This window comes from Schistocerca nitens, chromosome 3 (genome assembly GCF_023898315.1).
Source record: "Schistocerca nitens isolate TAMUIC-IGC-003100 chromosome 3, iqSchNite1.1, whole genome shotgun sequence".
Taxonomy (NCBI): domain Eukaryota; kingdom Metazoa; phylum Arthropoda; class Insecta; order Orthoptera; family Acrididae; genus Schistocerca; species Schistocerca nitens.
This window is the reverse complement of record NC_064616.1, coordinates 727825365-727852658: the sequence shown is the minus strand read 5'-3', so window position 1 is coordinate 727852658 and position 27294 is coordinate 727825365. Positions and strand designations below refer to the sequence as shown.

At 45.8% G+C, this 27294-nt stretch overlaps 1 protein-coding gene across 1 annotated transcript in view; it reads left to right on the top strand.

Annotated features, from left to right (window-relative positions):
- The window catches only part of LOC126248703 (26S proteasome non-ATPase regulatory subunit 5-like), a 178637-nt gene that overhangs the window by 22961 nt on the left and 128382 nt on the right, over positions 1–27294 (top strand). Inside the window, exon 3 of the mRNA XM_049949989.1 lies at positions 21595–21834. Within this exon, the coding sequence (XP_049805946.1) occupies positions 21595–21834 (240 nt within the window). The remainder of the gene's footprint in view (positions 1–21594; positions 21835–27294) is intronic.

Sequence of the window (27294 nt, the reverse complement as noted above, 5' to 3'; positions counted from 1 at the left end):
GCGGATGGGGACAATTCACCACCGCAAAGCCTCTGTTTTTTTTTTTTTTTTTTTTTTTTTTTTTTTTGTGGAGAATGTTAATTTGTGGAGAATATCAAGGACAAGTTCGGTGAAGTGGAGTCTCAGTAAGATGCATTCGGGCTCCCTATTCATCAAAGCTTCTTCTGCCACCCAATTTGCAGCTCTTCGTGCTTGGGATCATCTCAGCAATGTCCCAGCATCTATTACCCCTCACCAATCTCTGAAAATGGACCAGGGAATGATTTTTCATAGGGACCTCGTCCTGCAAACTAATGAGGAACTTCAGGCTAATAGGAGTGATGCAGCATTCATTTTGTTCAACATGTGTAGAAGGGTCATAAAGACAACTGTACTGATACCAGTGCCTTAGTTCTGGATTTTGGGGGGTACACTTCCAGAGGAGCTCTAGGTTATGTACTACAGATGTGACATGAAGCCGTACATCCGGCCGCCCATGAGGTGCTTTTGGTGCTTGTGTTTTGGGCATGTGTCGTCTTCCCACAGTACAGCAGGCCCTCTGTGTGGTGACTGTGGACACCCACTCCATGAGCGAAGCCCCTGTGTTGCACCAACTGTGTGTGTCAATTGTCATCACTGCCACACCACTCGCTCACTAAATTGTCCAGCTTACAAGAGAGAAGAGAAGATCCGAGAATATGAGTCCCTAGATTGCCTGTCTTATGCTGAGGCTCGCAAAAATATGAGAGACTCCATCCAGTGCCACTTTCTTCAACTGTTGCCTCTGTTAGATCTGTTCCCCCTCCTTCCTCTTCCTTTCCCAGCCCCGTCCCCCTCTCCCCTTCGCCACCCCTGCAGTTCCCACGACCTCCCCTCCAGGAGCTGCTCCCTCTCCCTGGCTGAAGAAGTGCCCCCTTCTTTGGCACCTGCTGGTGATGGCACCCCCCCCCCTCCCGTTCTCCAGGCGTCTTTCAGGCCAGAAGTCAAACGCCTGTACTCCCTCTGTGCCCTGCCCTCCCCCACCTCTGAAAGAGAAGAAGAAGAAGGAAAAACTTAAGTCCCAGGGCGAGTGACCCCCCCCCCCCCCCCCCAGTGACCCTAGAAGTGTCATCTCCCATCTCCCCCTCGCAAACTGAGTTTGACTCTTATTTATGGATGTCACCCCATTCTTGTTGGTGACGACCACAGACCGAGTGACATGACTTCCTCTTGGCTTCTTTATGTCTAATGATCATCCAGTGGAATTGCAAAGGATACTATGGCCACCTACTGGAAATACAGTGTCTTATTTCCTCCTCTTGCTCTTCAAGAAACGCACTTCCGTGATGACCACTCTCCAACGTTTCGGGGTTATCAGGCATTCTGTCAGAACTGTACCAGCCCCAGGGTAGCACCTGGTGGGGGTCTGCACTTTGGTTTGCTCCAATATCATTAGTGATTGAATCCCCCTTCGTAGCAACCTGAAAGCCATTGTGGTTAGTGCATATGACTCTGGCAATCACCATTTGTAATGTCTACCTCCCACCAGATAGGCCATTCCCTTAATGTTGAGCTGTCTACCTTAATACAGCAACTCCCACCACCGTTTCTCCTCCTTGGGGGACTTCAGTGCTCACCATCCATTGTGAGGGAGTGCCACTTCAATGGGTAGGGGTCTCCTAATTAACCAACTTATTACAGACTTGGTCTCTCCTCAATGACTGTTCCCCTACCCAATTCAGTGCTATGAGTGGCACCTTTACTGCTGTTGATCTCACGATCTCCTCCCCTGCTCTCATGCCTTCCCTATATTGGTCACCTCATGATGATCTTTGTGACTGACCACTTTCTGGTGATTCTATCGTTCCCCTGCTGCCGCCAGGCAGACAGGCCCCCACGTTGGGCATTCCACAGGGCCAATTAGCCATTATATACGTCTGGTGCGCACTGCAACACCTCACTCTCAAATTGCATTGATTCAGTCATGCAGGGTGTATCTGCCACTGTTCTTCTCGCTGGTGGCACCGGTGTCCCCTTATCCACAGGTCAACCTCGTCATGGACCAGTACCATGGTAGGCCAAGGATGTAGCAGTTGCTGTCCAAGACCACCAACAGGAGCTGCAGTGATTTAAATGACACCCTTCACAGACCAACCTCCTTCCTTTTAAGTGTGTCTGTGCTAAGGCTTGTTACCTTATTAAGCAGAGTAAGGAATGTTGGGAGTGCTATGTATCCTCCCTGGGGACATATGCATCTTCATCTCAGGTTTGGTCCAAGCTCCAAGCCTTCTGGGCTGCCAGCGACAGTCAACTGTCCTGGGACCTACCCTCCACTGTGCTCTGTGCACTGATCCATTACTCGTTGCAGAACACTTAGTGACACACTGTGCAACGGCATAATCATCCTCTTATCCCACTACCTTTCTCCAGCAGTAATGCTGAGTTGAACAGACACCCCCCCCCCCCCCCCCACCGTTTCAGTGCTCACCACACTGAACCCTATAATGAACCTTTCACTGAATGGGAATTCTTGCGGGCTCTTACCTCTTCACCTGACATGGCCCCATGCCCGGATTCCATCCACAAACAAATGATCCAACACTTGGACATTACCCAGAGCCAACATCTCGTCAAGGTCTTTAACCGCATTTAGCTCACTGGTGCTCTCCCATTGCAATGGTGAGACAGTATAGTTATCTCCGTTGTTGATCCTAGGAAGAACCCGTCATCTTTTGGCAGCTACTGCCCTATTAGCATGATGAACATACTTTGTAAACTGCTTGAGAGGATGGTTAGCTTCTGATTATGTTGGGTACTCGGATCTTGGGGTGTTTTGTCCCCATAGCAGTGTGGCTCCCAGGAAGGACGATCTCCAACTAACCGTTTAGCACCTTGTCGTGGTCTTCGTTGACCTACATAAGACACGGCTTGGTGCCAACAGCTGTTCCAGGTTCGAGTTGGCACTTCATTCAGTGCCCCTCGGATTCAGGAGAATGGTATCCCATAGGGTTTTGTGTTAAGTGTCATACTCTTCCTCATCACCATCAATGGGCTTGTAACCTCTATTGGGCCTGTGGTTACCCCAATGTTGTATGTCAATATTTTTTTTTAATCTGGTGCAGCTTCCACTTGATAGCATCTGCTGAGCACTGGCTCCAAGGCGCCATCTGATGGGCGTCTGCATTGGCCATCTCCCATGGCTTCCAGTTTTCTCCCTCCAAAACACAGGTTATACTTTTTCGTCGTTGACCCACCCCCTGATCCAGAACTTCATTTAGGCAACCAGCTCCTCAATGCTGTAGCAGTTCTCTTTTTTGGGCCTTATTTTTTATAAAAAGCTGACATGGCTGCCCCATATTCGCCACCTTAATACTACATGCAAGCAGAAGCTTAATGCTCTCCACCTCCTGGCCCACACATCTTGGGGTGCAGACTGTGCCACTCTTCTCCATCTTTACCTTGCTCTGGTCTTGTACAGACTAGATTATGGTAGTCAGGTTTATGGCTCAACGGCCCCTTCCACTCTGAAAGTACTTGACCCTGTACGCCATTGTGGGGTGCATCTGGTCATTGGTGCCTTTCGCACTAGTTCCGTTGACAGTTTCCTTGCAAAAGCGGGGATTCACCCTCTACAAATACGATGGAGCCAACTCCTGGTTTCTTACGCAGTGGCAGTTCGCCAATTCCCTAGCCATCCCGTGTACCAGGTCCTCTTTGCAAACAAGGGCTATCTCCCTCCAGATAATCACCCACAGGTAGGACTGCCAGTTGGAATGCAACTTATTTCCATCTGTTAGGATCTCCATCTCCACTCACTGGAATGCACTGCATGTATTCCCGCCCAAACCCCTCCTTGGATGGTGCCTAGACCACGGATTTGGACAGACCTATTCCAGGGTCCTAAGGTCTCTGTCATCCCTATGGTTTTCCAGTGTCTTGTATGTGCCACGCTTGCAGAGGTCCAGGATGCCACCTTCTCGTACATTGATGGTTCTAACACAATAGATAAGGCGGGATGTGCTTTCATATCTCCTACTGGTTTAGAACACCATTTATTCTCGGGATCACGTAGTGTATTCACAGCAGAACTTCTAGCCATTCACAGGGCCCTCCATTTTGTTTCCCAGGCCTCCCTCCACAGTGTTTTAATTTGTACCAACTCAATGAGTTACCTGCAGACTGCAGACCGGTGCTACTCTCGTCACCCTTTGGTCTCTGCTATCCATGAACTTCTCTCTGCCCTTGGCCGTGCCACGTGCTCCATTGTCTTCCTGTGGGTCCCAAGTCCTGTTGGCATTCCAGGGAATGAGCTGGCTGACCATTTGGCTAGAGAGGCAGGTACTTGTCCCCCACTTCCTTTCATGAACCCAGGTGCAGATAAGCAGATACACGTCAGATCTCTCTTTGTCCAACAGTGGAATGACACCTGGCGCGGTACTGCTCTCAGTAATAAACTCCTCACGGTCATACCAGGCTCATTCATCTTTTTCTCTTGCATAACGAACCACCCCCACAATGTCGTTGTGGTGCCAGACTGATGGTACCCCATATATTGGTGGAATGTCCCCTCCTTTCGGCCCTTCATACTAAGTGTAGCCTTCCAGATTCACAGTTGGTTGAACTGGTCCTCAGTTTCCTATGTTAAAGTGGTTTTTATTTTCAGTTATAAGGTTTTGCTTCACTCCTGGAGCAGGTGCAGGGTGGTTGTGGTCAGGGCCTCTTAGCATTTTCTAGGTCTGGGCCCCTTGAACACTACCCTGTGCAACAACCAGTCTTTTATCCCTGAGTTTTTTTCCAGATTTTAGATTTAGCCTATCCTTTTACGCCTTTTACTGTGTGTGTTTTAACTTCTTTGCTTTATAGTTTGACTCCTCTGGCTGGATCTGGCCACTTTTAATGGACATTCTATCTTACGCAAGTAACTTTGAATTGCGGGACTGGTGTCATTACTGTTTAATCCCATAACTCCCATCAATCAGTCAGTCAAGCAATCAAAAAGATGGAAAATGAAGCGAGAACCCTGCCCAGGGGGCCGACAGTCCTTTTGTCGGTACGTGTGTGGCGCACACGGGGCACCCGAGCTATTGCAGCCTCCTTTCCTTTCCTTTGAAGGCTGCATAACCATCTCTATTCCTCTCCCTCCCTCTCCTTGCTCCTTTGTCCCTGCCCCCTCTTTTCCCTCTTAGTGGACTTCTTTGTCGACCTGGCTATCCTCCTGGCTTTGTTTTGGTCTGTGCTATTGTTTAGTTTGCTGTTTCCCTCTCCTTTTCTGCATTTTTGGTTCCCTTGGAGTTTGACCTCCGTTTCCAGAAAGTATCCCTTCAGTGTGAGCCATTTGGGGATGAACTCCTTACCTAGCTTCCATGGTGCAGATTCCTCTCCCCCTCCCCTCCCCTCCCCTCCCCTCCCCTCCCCTCCCCTCCCCTCCCCTTTCCCTTTCCCTTTCCCTTTCCACCCTGGCCCCCTCCTGCTAGGTCACCAGCATGGTAGCCACTCCGTGTGGTGGGGCTGTTAAGTACCCACTTGGCGAGCCCCCAGGAACCACAGGGATCACACTACTAGTACCTGAGCTTTTAAACGCCTCATGTATGCCCATGAGTCGATGCTCATCGTTTTGGGGCGCCAGAACTCCCGGCAATGGCCACCGTACCAGACGACCCTTGCTGTGGCTGGGTGGCGCCCACAGGTTGAGCCCCTGATCGGAGTGGGTGGTACTAGGGCGGACGCCTTGAAGCGACAAAAGCTTCACCATCCTGGCCATTCTGTGGCAGTCTCTAAGAGTGGTAGCAGACGTGACACTCCTTCTTCTGATCCTTAAGCCTTCTCCTCCCTGGCCCCCCCTGGGAGGAGGGGCAAGCTCGCCTGGCTTGGGTTAAAACTTTTCCCTCGGTACCTGGTTTGTACCAGGATGGATGGCGGTAGTTTTGCCATGACCAAGCCTTTGTTTTTCATGGAGACGATTGAAGATAAGTATGGCGAAGTTGAATCGATGAGTAAAATGTGGTCCGGTGCTTTGTTCATCAAGACATCTTCTGCTGCCCAATCTGACGCCCTGCGTGCTTGTGACCATCTTGGTGACATCCCAGTCTCCGTCATACTTTGAACTCAGTACAGGGCATTATTTTCCACCGAGATATTCTTCTGCAATGTGACGAGGAGCTCCCTGCTAACCTTGAGCGGCGAGGGGTTCGTTTTATTCGTCGTGTGCAGCAAGGTCCTCCAAACAATCGCATCACTACGGGCGCCTTCATCCTGGCCTTTGAGGGGGATGTCCTCCCAGAGGAGGTCAAGGTAATGGTGTATCAGTGTGATGTAAAACCTTATATTCCACCACCGATGAGATGTTTTAAATGCTTAAAGTTTGGTCACATGCCTTCCCACTGCACCACTGATCCCCTCTGTGGTGACTGTGGGCGCCCCCTCCGTGATGGGAGTGCCTGTGCTCCCCTGCCAATGTGTGTAAATTGTAATGGACAGCATTCTCCACACTCACCTACATGCCTGGTGTTTGTGAAAGAAAGAAGGATTCAAGAGTACAAAACCTTAGATCAACGCACGTACACTGAGGCTGATCAAAAATATGACCGACTCCATCCCGTGTCTATGACCTCTACTTTAGCTTCAGTTACGTCCATTCCCCCTCCTACCCCCTCCTCTTCCCAGCCCCACCCCATTCGCCCCATGCCTTCAGCCGCCTCCTCCTCCTCCTCCTCCTCCTCCTCCTCCTCCTCTTCTTCCTCCTCCTCCTCCTCCTCCTCCCTCCCCATTCCTCCTCCCCCTCTCCCTCTCCCTCAGTACCCATACCCACCCCTTCGGGTGCTGCTCCCTCTCCCCCGCCGGAGAAGTGCTCCCCTCCTTCAGCGGCCGCTGGTACTGGAGCTCCCTCCCGGCACTCCTCTTCCCGGCACCCTCCTGAAAGGTGATCTACTGCTCCACATCGGCAGTGTGATCCGCGGCTGGTGGGTGCCAAGATTGCCCAGTGTAATTCCTTGCCTGCCCTTGCTGAAGTCTGCCCTTCTCTTCCTTCCCAAGAGAAGAAGCAGAAACTCAGGAACAAGGGCAAGGTCCCTCTGGTACCCCCTGAGGTGCTGCCTTCCCCTCCTACAGTCCATGAACCAATAGAGTCTGACCCCACCTATATGGATATTACCCCATCCTTACCGGTGACGGATAGCGACTCGGTGGCATGACCGACTTCGGTCCATTCACTTCCATTTGGGACTCCAGCTTGAGAATCCTCCAGTGGAATTGTAATGGATATTTGCGTCACTTTCCAGAGTTGCAACCCCTTCTTTCCTTCTACTCTGCCGCTTGTATTCCGCTCCAGGAGACCCATTTTGTCAATTCTTACTCACCGACCCTTCGTGGGTCCCATGCTATCTGTCCAAACCAAATTGGCCCCTTGCGGGTTTCTGGTGGTGTTTGCACCTTGGTCCGCAAGGACATTGTTAATAAATGGGTTCCCCTCCATACCTCTCTGGAAGCCATTGCTGTCAGTCCATCTGGCCACTCCAGTCACAATCTGTAATCTTTACCTCCCACCTGACAGTCCGCCCACATCCCGTGCCCTCACTACCCTCCTTCAACAACTCCCTTCTCCCTTCGTGTTATTAGACTTTAATGCCCGCAACCCTCTTTGGGGTAGTCATACGACTACTGCCCTAGGCAGGACAGTTGAAGCTGTTCTGGCAGGGCTTGACCTCTGTTTACTAAGCACAGGCGCTCCCACACACTTTAGTGTGGTGCACGGCACTTTCTCAACCATTGACCTCTCCATCTGCAGTCCCCGCCTTCTTCCATCCATTGAGTGGGGCGTCCACAATGACTTAGGTGACAGCGACCATTACCCGATTGTTTTGACCTTCCTTCAGTGTCTCTCGCTCGGTCACCCTCCCAGGTGGGCCCTATCTAAGGATGATTGGGGGGCCTTCTCCTCTGCTCCCATCCCCCCTGTATTGCCACACGACATTGTTGATGAGTCTACTCAGACCTTGACTGCCTCCATCCTTTCAGCAGCTGTTTCAGCAATCTCTTTTTCTTCAGGTTCACCCTGCTGGAAGATGGTCCCTTGGTGGATTGGTGGACTCCAGAAATTGATGCAGCCGTAAAAGAGATTTTCCAATACAAAAGCTTTCATCTTCTGTTCCAACTCCCAGAGCACCCTGCAGAGAATACATAAAATGTATGTGATAGTGTGTCTTGTCCAGAACATCAAGGATACCCTGTTTTCTCTGCAAAAGCAGATGAAGTGGTTTCATTCTATTGGGTACTGCAGCATTTTGGAATACACAGTTATGAGACTGGAGTTGCAGCAGTGAAGCAGGCTTCTGGTGAGAATTCAGAAGTAAGATCCTCTGTGGACTATAGTGTCAGTACTGAGATGGACAGTCATGGTTATGTGACAGAGTGTGTGTCTGGAAACAAAGGTCAGATGGTTAAATCAAGCACCTGCCCTTGGCTTAACTTCTATGCAGTCCCTTATTTTAAACTAGATCTTTTTAGTGTGGCTTCATATTGAGCATATCCCTTTAACCCATGGATCCCAATCACGTCACAAAGCCTCCAGAATGCTACACACATGGCATCACTGTAACAGTGCATCATATTTTAACAGAATATTGGTTATATGTTGATAAGAGGATATTAAATAGTTTAACTGGAGTCATGCCTTCTATTTTATTTTCTTCTATTGAGTGAATGTAGCTTGAGTTTTAAAATTGTATGAGGAATCAGGACTCATCCTTAAGTTGTTAGGGGGTAAATTTTTAGCATGTGAATAGCTGGTTCGTTCCCATTTTTTATTTTAGTGGTCCACCAGCCACATGTATTCGGGGGAACATGTTATTGTCTTTTTATCTAGCTAATCTTCGTTTCGTGATGCAGTGTTTTACTTTATGGCTATTGTAATGTTATTTAACTCCAAGGATGTTTTCTGGAATGTTCGTGATAATACACAGTAATGCATATTTTTATTCTTTGTTTCAGTATAGTTTTTGTTCCAAACTGTAATTGCTAATCAGGAAAGAATTCTTGGCTAACTTCAGAAACTGCATATATTGATGTTCAGCGAGGGTATTGACAACCACACTATTGAATGCTTAAAAGTGTCATCAGAAGTTGAGAGGTGTAAAACAGATGAGTGTAATTGGACCTTTAATTTTACAAAACATGCATACGATGTGGTGGGTAATGTCAGAAGCATTATGAGGCTGTTTACAGATAATACTGTAATATATAGGGAAATTGCAGTGCCAGAAAATTTTACCAAAAATGCAAGAAGACCTGCAAAGTATCAGCACTTGGTACAGGTAGTGACAGCAGATCCTCATCATAAACAAATGTAAAACATCTCTCATAAGTAGGTAGAAAGCAGCAAATGTCTAAACCTTTGTTCAGTGTATTCTTGGTTATTGCTCATCAGTCTGGGGCCGATAACCAGATATAATTAATACAAGAGAGAGAGAGAACTTTCAAAGAAGAGCTGTGCATTTCATTATGGCTACATTTGGTCATCATGCCAGCATCACTGATATGCTCATCTGACACCAGTAGATTTTTTAAAGATAATTTTCACCCATAACTATGTGAGAGCAACTTTTGTTTGTGCTGACCGTATGATTTTGTCCCCCAGTAGATGATGCCTAAAATGTTTCACTACTCTCAAATGAAAATGAGAAAACTAACTTCACATTCTAATTTTTCGCCTCCAGACTGGTACTTGTGGGTTGCAACAATTCCAATGTCGGAACCTCTGCTGAAAGCCTGGAAGTCAACTGGCTGTTGTGTATTTAATAACTGAAGTGATTTGGTGTAGATATCTGAAGTGGTATGGAACTGGTTGAGGAGTGGGGAGGTACTGGGACCACAAAATAAAGTGTACTGGAACAGCAATTTACTATCAAAAAATTAAACCTTTTGCAATGAGAAAATACACGGTTAAATACAATCCTTGAAATGCAAGGGACTAACATGATAATTAAAAAAAAGCCACATATTGGAGGCCAAAATAACATTATCAGATAATTCAAGTACAAAGCACTTGCAACCATTTCATTAATCACCTTGCAGTGTTTGTTGTTAAGACTATTCAAGAACATCAGCTGCCCAAACTTCGCAACTGCGCGAATGCCTTAAGGTTTTATGTACGATAATCATTAAAGAACACAATGCCTTGGCTGTAACAACCAGTTTACAGCAACATTGACCAATCTTGAGTGGACAGAACTGCGCTACAAGAAACGTTAATAGCTTTTACGACAGATACCAGTCAAATGAAGTAGTGGCCAGCGTCCATGCAACAAGTTTAAATTTGGTGAAGGACCTTCAGGATTTACATGAATTACATTTTGAATGATCTTAAGCTTAAACACAGAGACCTTTATGGTGCACTGACAGACCAAAACTTCAAGTTAAGCTTAGGCTACCTCTACACGGTGTTGTTTGGATGTACTTAAGCGGGATTTGGAAGAAATTAGTTGTATTAAATCATATGTAATTGAAATATGAAACACTAGAGCAAAACAATCACTTAAATTCGTGGATTACAGGAAAGCAAACGGTTACAATAGCTGACTAAATATACAGACGGACTCAACTATACCCAGTGTGCAGAAACAACAAAGAAACAAACACAAGATAATTATTACATAGGCGGCTAGTTCAGAAAATAGCAAATGACAAGTAGTACAGAGTTACTATAATCAGCTGCCTGCTGTCTTACCAAAAAAGATAACATTTCCATATATGTATGAGGAATTTACAAAATTGTGTGTGAATGTCCTCAGACCAACCAAAAGCATACAGTGAGACAAGTTTCATTAAATAGTGGGTAATTTGTCCAGTAACACACATTATAAGCATGGTTAAACAATATTCTAATCAAATACAAAACAGAAATACATCAAACAAGAATGAGATTTTCACTCTGCAGTGGAGTGTGTGCTGATGTGAAACTTCTTGGCAGATTAAGACTGTGTGCCAGACCGAGACTCAAACTCGGGACCTTTGCCTTTCGCGGGCAAGTGCTCTACCATCTCAGCTACCCAAGTACAACTCATGCCCCATCCTCACAGCTTTAATTCTGCCAGCATCTCGTCTCCTACCTTCCAAACTTCACAGAAGCTCTCATGCGAACCTTGCTGAAGCACTTGCCCGCGAAAGGCAAAGGTCCCGAGTTCGAGTCTCGGTGTGGGACACAGTTTTAATTTGCCAGGAAGTTTGATATCAGCGCACACTCCACTGCAGAGTGAGAATCTCATCCTGGAAACATCCCCCAGGCTGTGGCTAAGCCATGTCTTCACAATATTCTTTTACATCAAACAAGTTTGACAAGCACTGAAAGTGTTAAATAGTGTTCTAATAAAATACCAATACCACAAACGAATTAAAAAGTCTGGCGATCATTGAATAGATAATATGCCAGGCAAGCAGCCTACAGTTAAATTTAACAGTAAGAACACTATTTCAGTAAAATGCAGATACTAATTAATTAAAGAAGGCTGGCGAGTATTGAGTGAGTAACATGTCAGGCAGGTAGCTTACAGAATGACTAGACAGAAAGCACGGCCTGCACACACAAACAACTCACCCATGCTGCTCAGTAATGTGTCTAGTAGACAACAAACTGAGAAACTAATACATATTCACCACAAATCATGAATGTGTGTCCAGAAAATCATCAAAACACAGCCTAGTAGCAAAACACAAATGAGCCTCTTTGGCTCACAACAGCAAGTCAGAGGAACGACAACAAACACCAGCTAGCCCCGAAAGGAACTAGGATTCAGTGGCTGACACATCAGTTAACAATAAAATTATTGCCAGTTACAAAAGGCCTCACCATGTAGTTGAAAATATGCAATGGTTCCCCAAGCAGGCTTGCTTTCTCAAATGGTTGAGTACCTGATCGTTAAACTCCAACCAGCAAGATGCTGCCAATAACACTCCATAGGCCAGACCGCCATCTTCCAGCTCTGTTCGGCCCAACAGAGCACTCACTTGTCCTTGGTAAATCTGGGCCATCAACTGGTCACACCACTGCCAACAAGTCACTTCCCATTTGCTAGCTGAGCACACCCCCATATCCACGTCCACTGCTCCTTGTGGCCAGGCATTCTCTGGTCTCCCAGCAAAGGGTCAGAGACAAACACAGAGCGCATATATATATATATATATATATATATATATATATATATATATATGATGTAGTTGCAACCCTGCCTTTTCAACTGAAATTTAATCTTAGGCAAGAAGAGAGAATTAAAAAGGGACTACGTCAAGCGAATGTGGCAGTTGTGTGAAAGTGTGGTCATGTTGACATGAAGCAACTGATAGTTCTTGTTTTACACAAAAACGTCCCTGTTTTGTCAGAGTAACAAAATAGTTCTTCCTCTTTTCTATTTGACTAGGTGGAACATATAACATGATGAACTTGACATGCTTTTCTTGACAGCAAACTGGATGTTTTCTTCAGCTGTAGTGATCACTGTTTATTTCAAGGCTATAATCATAAACTAATGATTCATTAACATTTAAGACTTCACAAGAAATTGATCTCATCTTGTGTTGTGTTTTTCAACTCACTGCAGATTTAGGCTGTATGATGACATTTTGAAATATGAGAAATGAGGTTCACCATAATCACTCATTTTGTATTCTAGAACGTCTTTACATGTCATATATAGCATTTTAGTAATACATCAGACATAAGAGATTGACTACCTACAGCCCTCGTGGTTCATTTCACTCACTTTTGCAATATTTTCTGACTTTTCTGATTAAAAGACATTCTTTGCTCTATAACTGTTTTTGCCCTTAACAAGGTTGGCGGGACTTTTGGAATGTAGGTGGGGTTTCTCTTGCCACAGATGATCCTGGAAGACCCGTCATCTGCTCTGACCTATATACCAGCCCAATCTGTATACTTTTCTTCTCCATAAATTGTTTCTCAGCTCTGGCACTAGTATTCTTCAGTGCCTCAATAGGCTATTTTCCTATGTTAAAACAGGGTTCAGATTTTTGTTACTCTGATTGATTATAACAATTGGATAGCATTGATGCTCAATATTCTCACAAAATATTTTATGTTTATGTAATTAAAGCTTTAAAATCATTACATTTCAAGATCTGGTCACATGATCGAGAACACCGTGTTATTGGTGACATCACAGACTAGGAGTAAGACGAAGCTATATGTGTGTTATAGGAGCATTAGCTGAAGTTATGAGGTTTTTACGCACTTTTTCTGCAAACAGTTCTGCTATTTAATAATGGAAAATGCAATTGCAACATTTAAGTAACAATAAAAAGGAATTTTGTGAATGCTGACAGCGGAAGCCTTGCGAAAGTTGATGCACTTATGCTCTACCCCTTTAGAGTGGCAATTTGGACAAGGGCAGACATTAATTTCCTGCTCCCTGCAACATCATTAAACTCACTCAAAACTAAGGAATTGTAGAACTTTTGCAAATGGGTCTGTGTATTATAACTAGATTGTTAACTATCAGTCATAAGCTACAACCCAAAACGCAATAAAATTATTCTTGTCTGAGCGTGGTACTGATTTCCTGGATGACTCATTCAGCAGGCTTTCGGTTGTCCAATGGATAGCGTTTCTGATTGTAGATAAGGAAGTCACATGTTTGAATCCTGGTAAAGTCATATATATTTAAAAGTTTTACATGAAATACGAAAATAGCTTTAGCAAGAACTTATTGTAGAAGTTGTTTCGACTATGGGATGTGTTGCATATAGCTCCACATTAGTTTCAGTCTGAGAAATAGACAACAGAGGATAAATGGATTTACTTTGTGAGCACATAGTTATCTGTTTTGGACAACAAGATGTAGGACAGTGAGGTTATATGGAGATATATAAAGTGTGTACAACATGCAGATGACACAAATGTAGGGGCTCTGACGTTTGTGAATGTAAACTTAATGTTAGCATCTGAAGCAGACTTACGCCATCTTTATGTAAGTTGATAAAACTGCTAAAGTTTAAACAAGAAGGATCCTAGCTGGACAGTGCAAAGATAAAAACATCGTTCCTTATAAAGTAAAAAGGGTGTGGTCTCATTAGCTAAAAAATATGTTTGTGAGTGTGACATGTGTGAACAGCAATTGCAAATGTTTGTGTATGTAAACAGCAAGGAAAACACAATAACATTCTATTTCTGATCGGTGTGGTGAAAATTTGTCATTGTGATTTGGTTTTCATATGAGAGGACTGTCGAGTTGTTTTCCAGATAAGTTAAAATGTTCTTTCGGAATAGACCCGAACCAGCAATCTCTGGACATCATCATATAAAATTAGGCAATCTACCACTCTAACAACTGAGCTACTGAATAGCTGGGTAAGACAACAGTTTCACTAGGAGTTTAATTTTGCTGAATGATGCTAGCCTTCGTTGTAACAGTAGGAGAACATACCTCGGAGGCAAGTAATGTTAACTTCACATTGCAACACATTTTTAATTAAGTTAGTGAACTTCGGCATTGATGTAGTGGCAATTTGCTGGTACAGTGCAATCACATTTTCCGCGTCTTCTCGTTCTCTGGAACACTCAAAAACATCTTTTCAGGAGTCTTTATAGATGTATTTTTACAGTATGATATTACACACCATTTGTAACCAATTTTTCAAAATGTAAATTCCAAAACAAGTTATCACTGTGAATTAGCATTATGACAATAGGAGCAGCAAGCTAGCCAGTGACATCACAGGCATCACATGATTTCCCCCCAGGGGATCCACAACTCTTTTGTGGATACGTGCGTAGCGAGCACGGGACCCCGAGCTGATGTGGCCTTCCTTCCTTTCCGGGCTGCATACCTTCCCTTTCCGCATCCTTCCCCATCCCCCATCTTGGCCCCCTCCCCCCCCCCCCCCCCCGCCCCCTCACCTTTGGCTCTTTCTTTCCCTTTCTCCCCTTCTGGGGTTCTGGTTTGTGCCTACGTCCGGAGACGGACGCTTGTAACTATACTACATTCTTCGCCTTCCTTGCTTGTAAGTCTTCATCCTTCCTTTGTCCTTCTATTTTCCTTACCTCTTCTCTCTACCCTTTTCTCCACTGCGGCGTTTGAGACCTCTCTTCTTTCCTTTCCCTTTCTCTTTTTTCCTCCCTGTGCGTGTCTGAAGGCCGACCCACGCACTTCCATGCATAGCCGGTGACGGGGTAACGCGTAATTCCCCGCCCCGGGTAGACAGGTAGGACACGTACGTACCCCCTGGTAACGGCCAGGCCCAGGGAGGGGTGATTACCCGAGCTGATGCCTTCCGAAAGTGCTGATTGGTCCCTCCGTCCGTTTGTCGGGAGGTGTGACCTGAGGTGTGAACAATCACCTAAGGCGGGTGTGCCCTCAGTGAGGGCCCCCACAAGGGAGGAGCGCGCCATCGGAGACGCCGGTAATCATGGGGGATTCTTCCGCAATGGTTTCCTCACCTTCCACTATGTCTGCTCACAAACGTAAGTTCACTGAGTCTCAGCCACAGACGGTTCTTCCATCGTTGCCACAGTTCCTTGTTGTTTCTCGGTCTGACGAAGGTCACGACTTCTCCACGGTCAACCCTTTCATTATTCAGAAAGGTGTCGACGCAATTGCAGGTCCTGTAAAGTCTTGTTCCAGATTACGGAATGGCACCCTGTTGTTAGAAACACACAGTGCCCTCCAGGCACAAAAATTGCTGCGTACTTCTCTGCTCCACACCTTCCCTGTCCGGGTGGAACCGCACCGTACCTTAAATTCCTCGCGTGGAGTCGTTTATACACGCTCCCTCGATGGATTGTCTGACGAAGAAATTCAGCATTACCTGTCTGACCAGGGCGTAACGGCTGTTCATAGAGTTATGAAAAGGGTTGACACAAACATCATTCCAACCCGCACTGTCTTCTTGACATTTGACAAAGTTCAACTCCCATCGAAAATCAAAGCAGGCTATGAGATAATTTCCGTTCGCCCTTACGTCCCAAACCCTACGCGTTGCTATCGATGCCAGCGGTTCAATCACACCAGCCAGTCCTGTTCCAATCCGGCCAAATGTGTTACGTGTGGCAAGGATGCCCATGAGGGTGCTTGTCCACCTCCATCCCCTCGCTGCATCAACTGTATGGGTGACCACGCTGCTTCCTCTCGAGATTGCCCCGTTTTTAAGGACGAAAAACTCATCCAGGAAATAAGGGTGAAGGAAAAGGTGTCGACCTTTGCTGCTCGAAAATTATTCGCCAGTCGACAGCCCACCGTGCCTCAGAAAGGAAAATACAGCGCTGTCCTTGCTTCTCATCGGCCAACAAAGGAGGCGGCCACGCAGACTTGCGACCTCACCTTTAGTACCACGGTCGTCAGATCGGCCAGCGCAAAGATCGCCCGTTCAACCTCACCACTTTCGCCTGCCCACTCTATGGCTCACCCTTCGTCGGGTTCTGCTAAATCTCGAGCCCAAAAGTCAGACGCCAAGTCTTCGAAAAAAGAGCATACTCGTGAAGAGTTTTTACGTACGGCAACTTGCCAACCATCGGTTCCTCCTTCCTCTAAACATCATACTTCCAAGAAGGCTACAAAGAAACCCAGTTCCTCTCCTTCTCCGCCAAGGCGTGACCCATCTACAGCACCACCTGGCGGAAATCGCCCTCGGCCGTCTTTTGTGTCGCCGAGGCGCACTGCTGGCGGCCGATCAACCGGCCGGTCGCTGGTGGCAGGAGCTGCTCCTGACCAACCTATGGATCAGGATCTTCTGCCTTCGGCTGAATGCCATTCCATGCTGTCGGTCGCAAGCTCAGAGCAGTCGTTGAGTTGACAGCGACCTTGGTCACATTCCTCCATTTTCTGTTCACCCTATGTCCATTCTCCACTGGAATATCCGCGGTATTCGAGCCAATCGGGATGAATTGTCGATCCTCTTACAATCCTACTCGCCGGTCATCTTCTGTCTTCAGGAAACAAAGCTGCGTCCCCATGACCGCTTTGTTCTCCCTCATTTTCAATCCGTCCGATATGATCTCCCCTCTGTTGAAGGCACTCCAGCACATGGAGGACTCATGATTCTTCTCCATGAAACTCTCCATTATCACCCAATCCATTTAAACACTTCCTTCCAAGCTGTCGCCGTCCGTCTTTCCCTTTCCGGATACACGTTCTCTCTTTGTACTGTATACATTCCATCGTCCACACCAATGGCACGAGCTGATCTCCTTCATGTTCTTGGTCAGCTTCCACCCCCATATTTGCTGGTTGGGGACTTCAATGCCCACCACCCGCTTTGGGGATCTCCACATCCTTGTCCACGTGGCTCACTATTGCTAGACGTCTTCCACCAAGCAGATCTAGTTTGCCTCAACACTGGGGTCCCTACATTTTTGTCTGCCTCCATGACAAATTTATCTCATTTGGACCTTGCGGTCGGTACTGTTCCGCTAGCTCGGCGCTTCGAATGGTTCGCCCTTGATGATACACACTCGAGTGACCACTTTCCATGTGTCCTTAGACTGCAGCCTCAACAGCCATATATGCGCCCGCGACGCTGGAAGTTTGCCCAAGCCGATTGGACACTTTTTTCATCTCTAGCGACATTCGATGACCGTCACTCTCCCAGCGTCGACGATGAGGTCACACATATTACCGACGTTATTCTTACAGCTGCGGAACATTCAATACCACGCACCTCCGAATTGCCCCGGCGCCCCCCAGTTCCTTGGTGGTACGAGGCATGCCGTGATGCACTACGTGAGCGGCGACGTGCTCTCCGCGTTTTCCGCCACCATCCTACTTTGGCCAACTGTATCCGCTATAAGCAGCTCCGAGCGCGATGCCGTCGTGTCATCCGCGATAGCAAGAAGGCAAGCTGGAAATTCTTTATTAGCTCATTTAACGCCTTCACTCCCTCCTCGGAAGTTTGGAGTCGGCTTCGACGGTTCTCAGGCGCGCCTAGTTTCTCCCTGGTCTCTGGGCTCACTGTCGCGCATGACACATTAGTGGACCCCGTCGCAATTTCTAACTCGTTGGGTCAGCACTTTGCTGAGATTTCGAGCTCTTCAAATTACCCGCCAGCGTTTCTCCCGAAGAAACGTGCGGCGGAAGTGCGACCTCTCGCTTTCTCCTCTCAAAATCGCGAAAGCTACAATACTGTTTTCTCGTTGCGGGAACTCCAACATGCACTCTCTTCTTCTCGCTCCTCTGCCCCAGGACCGGATGGTATCCACGTCCAAATGTTGCTGCATTTATCAACCCATAGTCTGCGTTACCTCCTTCGCCTTTATAATCGAATTTGGACCGACAGTACTTTTCCCAGACGATGGCAGGAAGCTATCGTCGTTCCTGTTCTGAAACCTGGAAAGGACAAACATCTCCCCTCTAGCTATCGCCCCATTTCTCTCACGAGTAGTGTCTGTAAGGTTTTGGAGCATATGGTGAATTACCGTTTAGCGTGGTGGCTGGAATCCCGCAGTCTTTTAACACCTGCCCAATGCGGATTCCGAAAGCATCGTTCTGCAGTTGACCATCTTGTTGCTCTCTCCACTTATATCATGAACAATTTTCTCCGGAAACGCCAAACGGTAGCAATATTTTTTGATCTGGAGAGAGCATACGATACCTGTTGGAGGACAGGCATCCTCCGCACACTGTTCTCTTGGGGCTTTCGAGGCCGGCTGCCCCTTTTTCTTCACGAATTTATGGCAGAGCGCACATTTAGGGTGCGGGTGAACACTAGTCTCTCCCGCACTTTCTCCCAAGAAAACGGGGTACCCCAGGGCTCCGTGCTGAGTGTTGTACTGTTTGCCATTGCCATAAATCCAATTATGGATTGTCTCCTTCCTGATGTCTCGGGCTCCCTCTTTGTGGACGATTTTGTGATCTACTACAGCTCTCAACGGACCAGCCTTCTTGAACGACGTCTTCAAGGATGTCTCGATCGCCTCCACTCTTGGAGCATCGAAACCGGCTTCCGTTTCTCTCCCAGTAAGACCGTTTGTGTTAATTTTTGGCGACGAAAGGAGTTTCTTCCGCCCTCCTTACATCTAGGTCCTGTCAACCTTCCGTTTTCCAACGTCGCTAAATTCTTGGGTCTTATGTTTGACAGGAAACTGTGCTGGTCCTCCCACGTTTCCTATCTTTCGGCTCGCTGTCTGCGATCGCTTAACACCCTCCGTGTCCTGAATGGTACCTCCTGGGGAGCGGACCGAGTGGTCCTTCTCCGCCTCTATCGCGCCTTAGTGCGCTCGAAATTGGATTATGGAAGCATAGTCTACTCCTCTGCTCGGCCGTCTATTCTTCGGCGTCTCGACTCTCTCCACCACCGTGGATTACGTTTAGTGTCTGGAGTTTTTTACACTAGCCCTGTGGAAAGCGTTTATGCTGAGACTGCTGAACCTCCGCTGTCCAATCGGCGAGCAGTCCTTCTGAGTTGATATGCTAGCCATCTGTCTTCCATGCCTGCTAATCCAGCCCATGACCTTTTTTTCGACGCCTCCTTTGATGTAGGGTATGCAGGCCGCTCCTCCTCCCTACTACCCCCGGGAGTCCGCTTCCGTCAGCTGCTCCATTCTCTTTCCTTCCGCTTTCCTAAAACCTTCTTGACAACTTGGGGTACAGCACCGCCTTGGCTCCGTCCCCGGATCTGCCTGCTCCGTGACCTTTGTCGATTTCCCAAGGATGGTACCCCTACACTTGTTTATCGTCGGGCATTTGCTGCTCTATGTGCACAAATGACGGACGCCACATTTATTTACACCGACGGCTCGAAAACATCGTTAGGTGTAGGGAGTGCCTATATTGTTGGCGACACCCCAAATCAATTTCGGCTTCCCGACCAGTGTTCGGTGTATACTGCGGAGCTTTACACTGTTCTCCAGGCTGTCCACTACATCCGCCGCCATCGACGGATACAGTTCGTTATCTGCTCAGATTCTCTCAGCTCTCTCCTCAGTCTCCAAGCTCTTTACCCTGTGCACCCTCTGGTCCACCGGATTCAGGACTGTCTGCGCTTGCTCCACCTGGGGGGCGTCTCGGTGGCGTTCCTCTGGCTCCCGGGACACGCTGGTATCTGTGGGAATGAGGCGGCCGATATAGCGGCCAAGGCTGCAGTCTCTCTTCCTTGGCCAGCTATTCAGTCGCTTCCCTTTACCGATCTACGGAGCGGTTTATGTCGAAAAGTTGCTCATTTATGGCATGCCCATTGGTCAACACTTCCCCATAATAAATTGCGGGAAGTGAAAGCCCTTCCTTGCGCTTGGACCTCTTCCTCCCGAGCGCGTCGTCGGGAGGAGGTAATTTTAGCTAGACTCCGGATAGGGCACTGTCTTTTTAGCCATCGACATCTTTTAAGCGGCGATCCTCCCCCACTCTGTCCCCACTGCTCTCAGCTGTGGACGGTAAGACACCTTTTAATTGAATGCCCCTATTTTAATCCGTTACGCTCCCGTCTACAGCTATCGCCTGATCTATCGTCGATTTTAGCAGATGACACGCGCTCAGCTGACCGCGTTCTCCAGTTTATTAGTGACAGTGAAATGACGTCAGTCATTTGAAGCCTTTTTTGGGGACAACCAACCCCTTTCTGTAGTGGATTTTTAAGCATTCCTTCTGCTTTTAGTTTCTCCAATTTTATGACTTTGTTCCCATTGCTGCTGGTTTTCAATTTCGGTTTTTTACTGTTTCCTAAGTCACGGGCTGGGCGCTAATGACCATAGCAGTTTTGCGCCCTAAAACAAAAAAAAAAAAAAAAAAAAAAAAAAAATCACATGACTTGAACGGAGTGTTTTAGTGGGCTTTCTAATTATTTGAATTTCATTTCTGTTTTTATTAAAGAATACTGAAATTCAAGAGGAAAAAAGCATGTCAGGAGCATAAGTGACATAATTAATCATTAAGACATTTCCAGGAAACTATCAAATACACTATTTTCCAGAAAACTATCAAATACACTACTATTCTATCACTCCTATGTACTGTCTTCATCTGATACCAACAACAATGTTACCTGCAGCTATACATGATGATGGTCAACCTGGATATTTGTCATCCTCCACAGCACAGATTCTGCCAGTTTAAATTGAGTTGGTCATGGTACATGCTTGGTATGGTGACGTCAAAAACCCTTAGTGTGCATGATGTTGGGAATGGTGCCTTATCCACCCAACCCACAGCCTGAACGAGATAACATTTGGTTGTATAATGAATCTTGATCAACCGGCATTGGTGCCAGCACGAGGTCGGTTGGCATTCCTATCATGTGACATGCTGAACTATTCCATGTGTGTATGTGACAGGAGCTGCCCTCTCCAAAACAGCAACTATATCTTATTCGACTGTTTATGAGAAGAAGCAGTGTTGCTGAAGTTTGATCAAGTAATCAATATAAGAAATTTTCACACACATGCCAGAAATCCTACCAGATACTACTGTCCCATTATAAGTAATGTTGTTCCACATGAGATGATAGTTGTTCATTATTGATATGCAATACTTCTGGTTTTCCACATAATTTTTTAATGTAATACAATCGGTGTTTTAATGTATTTATTATAGTGTGTTTTCATGAATTTATTATGTAATTGTGTGTTAGTTTGTAAATTCTTAAATCACAGAATATTTAAGTTGTGCCAATGATACATTATAATTCTGTATTTCCTCTGTGTATCAGCTTTTGAAAGCAGTGGAATTCGAGAGCCTGTTGCCAGTGATCTGTGATCAAGGCTTACTGGCAAACTCAGTTACGTGTCTGTTTACAAACGACCTGCACCTCACAAAACTTGCATCGGAATTTATAATAAAAATGTCTAAGAATCCAACGACAATGAAGACTGTTTTATCTGGACAACCTTTGAGTTATATGCAGACATCTAAAGCAATGAATTCAGAATTCTCATTCAGAGTTTATGAGGTATGGATGACATTCTTTCTATAAGTAAATTGTTGTTCTTTTTCAGGCAATACTAAATTTTAAAACTTATAAATTTGTGACAGACTGAAAAATGTTTGGAATAGAGAAATAACTATTAAAAATAGTGATACTTCATGACAGGGAACACAGTTTCAGGACTGATAAGACTGTCGCGGTGTGCATGTAAATTCCACATCATTATGATTTATTGTGCAAGTGATCCTTGGAACATGACACTAGCTAACTCTCACCTTTAGCAACAAATAACTAAAGATGAAAAAGTGTAGTAATCAACAAGATGATTCTTTTTTCCTTTAAATAGTGTACACAGTCTTTCCCTTACGTGAGAATATTAATGAATTGGGCACACCCATCTAAGCTGATATAAGAGGCGCAACAATAAAGTAATGAGAATGATGTGAAAAAAAATGTTGCTCACCATTTTAGTCAAGTTTAGTGTTGTCTCCTTCAAAGTAGTTCCCTTCTGATTGCACACACTCCTGCGCTTCTGCCATTGATGGTAACATTTCTCGAACTCATCTTCTGTAATATCCTCCAAGACCCTCATCACAGCTTTTTGGACATCTTGTTTGAAAATGGTGTCCCTTGACCGCCATTTTGATTCTTGGAGTGATATCTGGTGAATAAGGTGGCTGTGGTAGTACTGAAATTTGTTTTGAGATTAAAAATTGCTGTACTGACAGAGCAGCATGGGATGGCGCATTATCGTGATGCAGAATCCAATTATCAGCAATGTTGCCGCAGACACGAAGAACTCTTTTACAAAATCTTTCTAAAATTTCTTTGTAGTAATATTGGTTAACTGTTTGTCCAGGAGGCACCCACTCTTTATGAACAATTCCCTTGGAATCAAAGCAGCACACAAGCATGCATTTCACTTTTGACTTTGACACGCGAGTTTTTTTTTGGTTTGGGTGATCCCTTTGAGCACCATTGCGAATGTTGGCGTTTTGTCTCTGGATCGTACTGAAAAAACCAACTTTCATCACCAGAGATAACAAGCCTCAACAATTCTGGATTGATTTCTGTTTGCTCTAACAGATCAGTTGCCACATTTTTCCGTGTTTCTCACTGTTGTGGTGTGAGATTTTTGGGGACCGTTTTTGCACAAATCTTTCTCATACCAAGAACTTCAGTTATTATTAGACAAACCATTTCTTGATTGATGTTCAGTTCTTCTGCAATCATTTTCACAGATAATCTTCGATCAGATCGTACAAGTTCACGCACCCTGGCCAAGTTGACATCCGTCCCTGAGGTTGATGGTCGTCCACTGCGGTCTTCATCTTCAGTATTCGTTCTGCCTTCACTAAACATTTTATGCCAATGAAAAACTTGAGCTCTTGACATAACCTCCTCTTCAAAAGCTTTATGAAGCTTACCGTAAGTTGTCGTCGCATTTTCACCCAATTTAATGCGAAAAGAAATGGCATACTGTTGCGCAATATTATGCGGTTCCATTTCCGTGACAAGAGACACAAACACGTGTTAACTTATTACAGCACAATTCATGACTGAGCAGTTGCATCTAAGTGCCGCTTGGACTAGAAGCAGCTTATAGACCAAAGTCAAAGATATTGTGCCTACGCAAGCCTGCAGGGTTGCCACATCTTGTAAAGAAAATCAGCCTCATTACTTTATTGTCGCACCTCGTAGAGACGTATTTCAGCTTTCACTATTGCAGTGATATGGAGACGTGTTTGTTTTCACTATTGTAGGTTTTTTGAAACCTCTAAAAATCGGAGTTTTTAAGTTATGCCAATGATATATTATACTTCTGTACTTCCTCTGTGTATCAGCTTCTGAAAGCAGTATGTGTAAAATCAGTGGTGTGTGACTTTTATCACACCAATAGATTGTGCATTAGTATGTTACTTAGGATTTGAAGAAATGCAAGGCAAGTTCAGAAAGTGTGTATGAAGTTATTAACAATAATCTATTATTGTCTGTATGTACTTACACCAAAGCTACTGGAAATGTCAGTAGAAACTTTGATATTGGTGTGGGAGCTATGTAAGAGAGAGTGTCACTGGTAAGGATTCAGTGATTTCTTCTGCTCATTGTTTCAGAGCAGTGTGACAAGCTGTAATCCAAAGATGAGTGAAAACTCTGACTGTGGATAATAGAGTATTATCATTGTAATTTTGGAACATCTGCTAATAGTCAAAAACATAATAATTTATCGTTAATATCTGGGAAGCTGTTGGTGGGTTAGAGTTGGTATTAGTTGTGTACATGAGTTTGTAATTGGGGATTTGAATGCACCTGGAGCAGGAGCAAAATGTGAGCTCTAAATGCCTGCATTTATCAGACAATAAAATGACCCTGAATGTACGGTGACCCTCCCCCCCCCCCCTTTTTTTAAAATTGCTCTTGAGAAATTCTTATTTTTACCATACTATGACTAATCAAAATTACAGATTGTTTTATTGATATAAAATATCTGTCTAAAAAGTAAACATTATACCTATTCTCAACTTACGCCATTTATTGTCTGGATTTTTCTGTAAAAGGAGATAATAATTTTTAAAAAAAGGTTTTGCATTAATTTTTTATCTTCATGTACTTTTTTGGCTATTATCTAACCCAGGTGTCTCCCATACCACTGTTTTAGTAGTCATTATCACTGTTATCATCATCATCATAATTTGTAAGTCTACTGCCATTTCTTCCTTCCTGGAAGACCTCACATACATCATCATCTTCTGAGCCAACCATAGCATTGTGATATTCTGTCCCAGACAGTAAGCATCCACTGGTCCAGTATGGATACTGAAGGTTCCTTTAACTCCCATCCCTCACCCCCCTTGGAGTGAGGGCATGATCTCCTTGAAGAAATTTCTGCCTGTAAAGCTGTCACAGATGAGCCTTGAAAAGTCAGTTCACAACAACATCCATTTCGTTGAAGTTGTGAGGTCATACCACCAGAGGTCACACCACCAGGAATTATTATCAGGTCTGTATTGTTCTTTGATATCATGTCCTTACCTTCCTATGTGTGACAACCCTTGAAAGAATCCAGTACCAACTTTTTCATTCTGTTAAGCAAAAAACCTAGTATTCTGTTCCAAATAATCTTCTATCAGTGTGACATCTGTTTGTCTGTCATCAATACCTTTTCTTGGCATTTATAAGTAAATCCTGGAAGCAGTTTTACTTTTGGTATGGTTTTTCTACAAAGAGTCAAACATGAGGGAGCTTCCTACTACCCGACCCCCTGCAGGTCTGGGGGTAAGAAAAGGCACGAGGTATTCCTGCCTGTCGTAAGATGTGACTAAAAGGAGTCTTACAAGTTTTGGCCTTTATGTGACGGTCCCCTGTAGGGTTTGACCTCCATTTTTCAAACTTTTCCCGAAGAGCGAGCCAATTGCGGAAGGGCACCTTACATGGTGCATCGTGTCCATCATGCATTGAGATCTTTAGCCCACTTTCTCGTCGTCGCATTGCAGTTCCGCCCATTCTCCATCTCTTGGACGAGGACACATTCCTGGGTGCGTTTTTCCACCATGCACTATGCAGTGTCACTTTCTGTGCCGACAATGACCATGGACTTTCTTGTACCTCCTATCCAGCATGGTAGACAATCTGTTGTTGTGGAGCCACCATGTACCCTGTTAGTTGTAGCCGCTGACAACACAGGGATTGCTCTGCTGATGCCTGAGCTGTTAACTCCCCACGTATGCCAAGGAGTAGATGCCCATCACCCTGGGGCATCGAGACTCCCGGCAATGGCCATCATGCCAGGTGGCCTTCGCTGCGGCTGGGTGGCGCCCGTGGAGAGGGGCCCTGGTCGGAGTGGGTGGCATCAGGGTGGATGACACGCCATGAAGCGTAGTATGTCATCTCTTGCAGGTGGTCTGCCACCAGCAGTCTCTAAGTGGGCAAAGTCTAACTTTAATGCTAAGAAATATGACCCCAAGTCATTCCCCTCCCTGGCCACACCATGAGAGGAATGCCAGGCTAAGGATGACAGTGAAGCTTACTTGCCCCGGTACCTCGTATGTATGAGAGTTGATTGGGAATCTTTCATGTCCATGAAACCTCTGTTTTTTGTGGAGAATTTGGAGGACAAGTTTGGGGAGGTGGAAGGTTTGTCCAAAATGCGCTCTGGGTTAGTTTTGATAAAAACAGCATCCTCTGCCCAGTCACTCGCTTGTGGCAAGTTGGGGGATGTTTCTGTTGCCATCACGCCTCATAAGAGCTTAAATATGGTCCAGGGTATTATATTGCACAGGGACTGTCTTTTGCAGTCAGACAATGAGCTGTGCACCAATTTACAGTGGTGAGGTGTTTGTTTTGTCCGACGCATCCATTGGGGTCTGAGGGATAACCAGGTTGCCACCGGAGCATTAATCTTGGCCTTTGAGGGTGACACGTTGCCCAAGAAGGTCAAGGTGATGGTCTACCACTGTGACATCAAGCCATATATCCCTCCCACAATGCAGTGCCTTAAGTGCTGGAAGTTCGACCATCCTCGCCTCCCATCTGTGTCAGCTAAAGAGAACATCATTCACCTTGCTTGCCAGACTGCATGATTTTACAGAAAGAGAGAAGAATAATGGAATATAAGACCCTGGACCGACTGACCTACACTGAGGCTAAGAGGAAATTTAAGTGCTTACATCCTGTGGCTATGACCTCCTTATAAGCCGCCGCTACGAGAACAGTTGTCGCCCCATCAGTTCCTTGAATTCCTGTCACTTCTCAGAACTGGGAGACTACACCTGCCCCCTTGGTGGTGGGGGGCACTTCCCTCCCTGTTGCTCCTGCACCACCTACTTTGGAAGCAACAACCCCCCAACCATTGGGGATTTCAGTCCCCACTTCTGAGCGAGAGAAGCGTAAGGCTTCTTTGGCTCCTCTCGCTCGGAAGGGGTCCCTTGGGTCACTCCCTTCTCAGGTTTGTCCTAGTGGGAAAGATGACACCTGCCAGCAGTTGAAGAGCCCAAAAGCAGCTGGTCGTAGGGCTTCACGCTCATCCTCAGTCCCGGAGACTGATTCAGTGAAGTCCTCCCAGCCAGGGAAATCCAAGGAACAGTGCGAGAAATCAAAAAAGAAGACCCCTAAGAACAAGAAACTTGCGGTGGCACCCACACCACCGCTACCTACAAGTTCTACATCTGAGGATGGGGTGGAGATTCTGGCATCCGCTGAGGACCTAGATCTCGCTGGACCCTCAGACACAATGGATATAGACTGCTCATTGAATTTTCCATGCGTTTCCAGTCTCATGATTGTCATCATCCAGTGGAATTGCGGGGGCTTTTTCCACCGCCTGGCTGAGCTACGGCAACTGTTAAGCTTCACACCTGCTTTCTGCATTGCCTTCCATGAAACCTGGTTCCCGGCAATGCAGACCCCTGTCCTCCGTGGCTATAAGGGGTATTACAGGAACCGTAGCGAATGTAATAGAGTGTCAGGTGGAGTTCGCGTTTATGT